This window comes from Lycium ferocissimum, chromosome 3 (assembly GCF_029784015.1).
Source record: "Lycium ferocissimum isolate CSIRO_LF1 chromosome 3, AGI_CSIRO_Lferr_CH_V1, whole genome shotgun sequence".
Lineage (NCBI taxonomy): Eukaryota > Viridiplantae > Streptophyta > Magnoliopsida > Solanales > Solanaceae > Lycium > Lycium ferocissimum.
In genome coordinates, this window is record NC_081344.1 from 24,450,862 (window position 1) to 24,458,340 (window position 7,479).

The following is a 7,479-nucleotide window of genomic DNA, read 5'->3' on the forward strand; positions in this document are numbered from 1 at the left end:
TAGTTTGGGGAAAAAATTTAATGGTAATTTTTAGCAAAATCGGTGGATGAATGGTATATTTAGACCTTTTGATATAGTCCAAGGACATTTTTGGCCCTTTTTCCGTTCATTAAATATAGATGATACTACTTTCTCTATTACTTAAGATATAAACGGTTTAAGAATATATATCTTACCAAATGTGAATACATGTGAATCTTAAACCGATAGAAACTACTCAAAAAGAATAGTTTGTAGATTGGGAAAGCTAGATTATATCTCATTTATTCAATGCTAATTAGTCAACATTCTAAGTAAGAAAATATTTTCGAATCTAAGAAAAAAATTAAGTTTAGAAGACTTATCTGTTGAATTTTCTATTAGATCAGATACAACAACTAAAACTAGAATGTTCTTTTCAAGTGTGAATCTTTAAAGGAAGTGGATAGCAAGAGATAGTTGATTCAAGCATTAAGACATGAATGAAAAGTACACCATCAAATAAAGGAAAGATTAATGAAAAGAAAGAACTTACAACACGGTGATTCATTGAACCAATTATGAAGAATCCATGGAGAGGATCCATGATGGAATTGAATTCCATCATCATGATCATCGTTGTCGTCGTCGTCATCAGCGTTCTCTTTGTTGTTGTTGATGCCATTCATCTTAGCCGCAATAGGGTGAGTTCAGTTTAGAATGACTTAGAGGGGCCACAAAGCATCGTTATATTCAAGGCTCTAGGGTTTTCTAAAGATGTTACAAACTTTGTTAAAATCTAATTTACTCCCAACTTTGATCCAAAAAGAACTGAAGTTAAAAGTTCTGACTTTTCTTATTCACTTGGGGTTATGCATTTAGATATGAATTTCATTTGAAAATAAATAATACAAAATTAGAGTTAAGTTATTATTTCATTTGAAATATTTCAAAAATTATTTTTTTAAGGGGAAAATGTCTAAAATACACCCCAACCTTTGCTCGGATTTGCTATAACACACCAAACCTTTACGGTGGCCCTTGTTACGCTTCGCATTTTGCGGGCGGGGTTAGCGCTCGGAAAGCTACTAGGAGGTAGTTGGTGATCTTGTAGACTTTGTTTTCGAAAAAGAGTCGGCACCTAATTTTTAGAAAATTAGGGAAACCGGGTTCAAAGGATTTGTTCAAATGCCGTGAAAAAAGCCTTTGTAACCAAAGTTCTAGGTAAGGGTTCTGGTAATCCCCTAGGTAAGGTGTTAGGCACCCTAGTATTAAGGATCTGTACTATATGGTTGACCTTCGAATTTTAATGTATGAATTATGCATGAACTGTTTATATTGTGTTTAATTTCCCGCTTTTATAAAAGATTGTCAGTTGGCTTATCATTTGGGACTTTTTTTTTTGAAAAGAAAAGAATATATCCCCTTTATATGAGGGTACTTTAGGTTCGGATTCATAATATCCGGATAAAAGTAATTTCCTTTTATATATAAGGATAGTATATCTTGTTTGGAAAATGCCAAATTATTTGGTTTGCAAATATATATATATATATATATATATATATATATATATATATATATATATATATATATATATATATATATATATATATATATATATATATATATCCCTTTACGTTCATGCCTAGTCCTTGCATCGTCATACTCAGTCAAGTCATATACTACTCCTAAACATCCCGTTTTAGAACCTCGTATTTACAAGTGCGGTTTCATTTATTTGAATAAGTCCGGTTTTATAAAATGATTCGATTTCAACCTATTCCAATCGGTATATATATATATATATATATATATATATATATTTGTGTGTGTGTGTGTGTGTGTGTGTGTGTGTAAAAAAAATCTTGGTTTTGATTGAGCGTAAAAAATGTATTTTTTTTATTTGGGCTTGGCTCAAAAATCATTTTGTATTTCTGGTTGGGTCCTGGCCCAAAATTCTCATCTATTTATATTGGGCTTCAGCCTAGAAAACTATTTTTTTTTCCTTTTTTAGATTTCAGTCCATATATATATATATATATATTTGAAACCCCTTTTGTTTTTGGTGAAAAAAAACTGGTTTGTGGTTCAAAACAATATCCAACACTTTAAAGTTCTGAAATTCACTTGATTTTTTCAGATAAAGGCTTGTATTTGGCGAAGTCATTTTGTTATTCTCGAGTTCCCAAAATCATTGTATTTAATCCGGGTATTTGAAAATCGTTTGGGGACTTAAGGTCTACTAAAGGGCATAAGCACCCTTGTCCTAAGACGATTAGTTCTAACCATAAGATTCCAATAATAATGTGAGTTTTCACAAGTGTAGAAATATAATACAACATTTTGAAATAAAAATTAAATAAATGAAAGAGAAAAGTTAGGCTAGGGGCGTACCAAGCCCCTAGTTAACCATTTTTACCCATGGTTGGGCCATCAATGCGCGTTCATATGTATTAGCTTCCCTTTATCTCATCCACGAACTGTTTGGCGAAAGAATATCTATTGGGCCTCAGCCTAACAGTGGTTTTGACACGGCCTGAATGGCGGAATAGGTGGAGAGGAGAAGGAAGAGAAAGAAAACCCGGTTAGACATTATTTTATGCACTTATCATAAGTATGTATACAACATATATATACATATATATATATATATATATATATATATATATATATATATATATATATATACATATATGAGGGCTGATGTGTAAGCACATCATACAGTCAATATCCTGAAAATGGGCCTGCAGCTCAAGATATATATATATATAATATATATATATATATATATATATATATATATATATATATGAGGCTGGATGTATAAGCTTCCTAATGGGCTACCCAAGATTTAAGCAATCCCCATTTGCTCTTTATTTTACTCTAAGTGTGAGAATGGACTTTCTATATTAATCTCAGGTGGGCCGAGCCCAAACTTCTATTAATTCTCGAATTGACTAAGTGTTGAGGCTTAGAGACCATCTATCCCTCAAGTGACTGATATACACCTCATATTCATTCTGCGCAACTATGTATATACATAGTATATCACTTGATATACACTTGATATGTATATCCAGTATATATACCATGTATACCACCATCAAGATTACTTCTTTTATAAAGAAATACTATGTATATGCTATTTTAAACTTAAACTAACCCTTAAAGCCTATTTTTACCATTAAGCAATCCTAACTTTTCATTTTGGTCGAACCGTATTAAGTTGGGTTGAAATCAACTCCGACCTTTCCAGGTACAACCCTTTAAACCTTTGACTCTATTAACCACCTAGTTAACTCTCCATTTTTAAGCAATGTGATCTTAAACTAATCCTAAGGCAAAATCTAGATTTATCCTCAACAAGCAAGCATTAAACTTGTACCAGCTCATAATAGGTCCAAACATAGTCGTACCTAATTGATCAATCAGTTCTCAGAGTAGTCATGAGGAAGCAAATCAAAACATACACACTGCTTATGGTTCTGGACAGTGCAAAGAAGCAGGAAATGATACACATTTAACAAGTAAAGCACACCCCAAAGCAATACTAAAGATGAGGGCTTGAAATTCAACAAGTCAGAACATTAGAAAAGGAATAAGACTATTATATGACATTTTACTTTAGCATACTCTATTAAAAGACCAACATATCCTATTAGTTTTCCTCAGGTTTTAGAGGACAGATATGAAAAGATTGGGCAATTCAAAGGATCATCCCCTCTTGTGACTTAGCCTTCACCTTGAACTGGAAAACAAGTTCATATTTAATCCAAAACAATCAATTTTGTGCAAGACAAACTCATTTTAACCCATCCTTTAATCCAATGATAGGGAAAGAGAATCAAATGCATAGGTTTGTAAATTGCACCCATGGGCTTATGAGGCATGCCATGACAACCTTTTATTTGGAAGGAGACATTGTGAACCAAGTGAGACTTGGTTCTTTGTCCATCTTCTCTCAAGGTGTCTTTTAAAAGACTTCCCCATTGCCAAGTGCCCTATAACTTATGTATCTACACATATGACACTTTTTCCCTTTCATTCCATCATCCTAACATCTATCAGAGAATGAGATAGTTGGTATCCATGTTCAAATTACTCTAGAATTACTATCTATGGAGTTGTTCCATTCCTTTATTCATGACAGCACCCAAAGGCTCATATACTTTGCCTCAGGTTACCTCAAATGATCACAGCACTAACACAACTCACCCTGTACTTATAAATGTAGGCCAAAGCAATCTTAAGTTACAAATTTTCGGCAAAAAGAGAGCATGACTTCTACACTCTCAGTCACAAAGATGAGTTAACTCCTTAAATGGATTAAGACAAGACAGAGACATGATGCATTCTTCCTTTTGAGACATCACTTCCCACGTGTTTTAGCAACTTTATTGACAAATCAAAGCAATTCATGGTGATAATCGAATCATGTCTAGAAAAGGATCAAGCAAGATTAAGTAAATGCACTAAAGGGGACACAGTGTAGAAAAACTAGATCTCAACATTTATGGCAACTCTATTTTTAACCTCTTAAACTTAAACCAATAATATCCTGTTAATTTTGACAGAGACATATCTGATTCAACGTAGATGTTACCTTGTTTTCTAATTTTTACAAAGACAGACTCATAGCAGACCATACTTTCCATTTTTTACCTCTTTAACCCCTTTAAGACTAAAGACCAGTTTTTAGTGAAAACAGTATGGCATCAATATCAAGTAGCCATCTCATTTCAAACTACTATGACCATTTTAAAGTGACTGAGGGATAATAGTTTTCTAAGTCAAAATTCAAATCAAACAGAGTATCGCTAGAATCCTTTCTGTTTGCTTTATAGTTTAACCTAAACCATTTAGAAACTTGTTTTCACAACTTAAAATCAGATTTGAGTTTTAAAGTTCATCTCTTCCCCTACCAGTGTCACTAGATCCTTTTAAGACTTTATTATGGATTAAATTTAGGAGAAACAAAATCCGGTGACACAGGAAGTCCAAAATAAGCTCATTAACATCACATATTCAAGAGGATAAGCCTAACCAAAGAACTTGAACATTATGATTACAAACAACCATTCCAATTTACCTTTAGGCTACTATTCATCTTATTCAAGGTTGTTAAGCAGGCCTATGTGATCTAAATCATATGTCCAAGTCTAAATTAGATGATATTATGGTCTTATTACCTTAAACTATTAGTTAAAAAGCCATTTAAACCACTTCCTATAATCAAAAACAAAAGATAAACTCAAACTCCCCTCTCCAGTTTTAGAAAATCAATTTAGACAAACCTTGATTAGTCTATATCCTTCTCATTTCAAAATGATCACCCCCTTTATAACCAGTTACTACAAAATCCTTAACTAAACCAAGCCATTGAAGAGAAACAATAGTACAAGTCAACACAAAGCTGATAACATAATATCAAATCAGATGGAAAAACTATTTAGTAATTACTTGAACAGGGCAAAAATTAAGCATAACATTATCAAACCATTTTAAAACAAAGCATATAATACTTAATTAAGCAACGAATAACTGTACTAATATACAAAACTAACAAACAAGAGCTAAGCTGAGAGATAAACACCTAAACTAAGCAAAAAATCTAAATAAAGCACTAAAATGATAAGAAATTACCTTTTTTGTAGCGCAACTGGGTCGAGATTGAATTTGGAGACTTAGTGCTTCCAATCCAAGAACTCAGCCACCACAAAATGAAAATAAGAAGTTAAAATTTTGAAACTAAAGACTCAACTTGGAAAGCTAAGTCAAAATTTTGAACTAAAAACCTAATTTTAAGATTTAAGTGCTCAATATATGGGTCTATTCGTATGTGTAGGTCTGTGTTTGTGATGAAATGGGGTTCTACTTATAAGACCCCAAATCGACCAGAAACCCCAGTCCATCAATGTGGGACCATGCAAGTTTCTAAAAATTTTATATTCAAAAAACGAATGCTATGGTTAAAAATGACTTAAATTAACATGGATGGTTCGATTTAAGCCTCTCTGGGTTCGATCTCAACAGTGTATGATCCCACGAATAGGGATTAAGGATTCTCGAGCACAAAACAACAAAATCCATAAAGAAATTGCAGGCCTTGACCATAAAACAAATCAAAAATTGAAAAGGAAGAGGGATATACCGTGTTTGGGCATCCAAATGGTGGAAAAGAGGTGGCCATACGGATGTAGCATTAATTGCTACTCCATATGTCCCTTGTAAAGGCTGAACGAGGCCTTTCGCCTCTGAGAAATTGCCAAAAATGGCCGAGATGATGAAGAGAGAGAGTGTGTGTGGAATCGAGAGGCAGCGCAACTAGGGTTTTGAAACTCTAGCTGAAAGGCAACAAAATGCCAAAAGGGGCGTATGGTCTGTGTGTGTGTGTATATATATATTACCGAGGGGTTGGGGCTAGGACGCTTACTGGCCGGGACTCGCCGAATTTTAAAAAAGAAAAGGGGAGCCCGTGTTTTAATGTATTTTCCTAAATATGTCTTGTATACCGTAGATGTGTATATATATATATATATATATATATATATATATATATATATATATATATATATACACCATACTATAATTTAAAAAATAAAGCTTTTCGTTTTAGCATAATCAAATTATTTTAATTACAACTAAATTGGGCTTCAAAACTTAAACGGTTACTTTCTAAAATAAAATACACTTATCGTTTTACTTAATCAATTCAAGTTCCTCGACTTTGATGGGGTAAAATATTTGTAATCGATCGAGATGCTTAAAATAGATGACTCGTAATTGTTTTGCTACTTTGAGCAAATAAACGAATATTCTTGAATTCCTTAAAAACACGCAAAAAAATGTGAAATGAGATACGGTTGTACTCTTGTCGATGTTTTGTCAAATGTAATGGCAAAATGTCACCGGGACAATTTTTTGTAAAATTGTGTTTAACTTATGTAATGCATATTTTGCTTCGTCTGCGGTTCAGGCACTCTGAATAATTAAATAAACTTATCAGAGGTCAAAATTAGGTGTCAATAACTGCCCCTTCGTTGTGAGGGGATGGCAAAGCCATATGTGGGCAATGAAATTTGGCGATCCTAATTTTTGGCCGACCAATTCAAAGTGTCTTTTTCATGAAATTTTTTCAAAGTGATGGCCATACCCTGGTCTCTAGGTTTACTACATATCTCGGGCTGTACGAGAATTCAAGCCATTTGTAGTTCTACTCAACTAGACTTCTAATTGATTTAAAGGAGAATCCCGAGATTTTTAGTATTGTGATTGAGATATCTCAGGATGGTTTGTTAGAATGTGACCGGCTCTTTGGTTTTGAGCCCGCCTACATATCCCTAGTTTTTGGGAATCAGGTTACATATAGTTAAAATATTTGAGAAAAGGGTATCCCTTGCATGTGGGAACGCCTTGGTTCCGGTGTGTATCAAGCGTTTGCGAGGTTTTATAAAGGAAAATAAAGCGAAAAATTGTGGGCGGTCGAGATCGAAGGGTTCAAACTGGGGGTTTTTCTTT

The 7,479-nt window shown here is 33.4% G+C and overlaps 1 protein-coding gene across 3 annotated transcripts in view; it reads right to left on the reverse strand.

Annotated features, from left to right (window-relative positions):
• The window catches only part of LOC132050083 (uncharacterized), a 61,712-nt gene extending 60,711 nt beyond the window's left edge, over nt 1–1,001 (reverse strand). For 2 of the 3 annotated variants that reach the window (XM_059441139.1, XM_059441138.1), the window contains exon 1: nt 515–994. In XM_059441139.1, coding sequence (XP_059297122.1) covers nt 515–643 — 129 coding nt within the window. In that variant the 5' untranslated portion in view covers nt 644–994. Of the gene's footprint in view, nt 1–514 lie in introns of all 3 variants that reach the window. The other variant, XM_059441137.1, reaches the window with a different exon arrangement.
• Nucleotides 1,002–7,479: the final 6,478 nt, after the last annotated feature.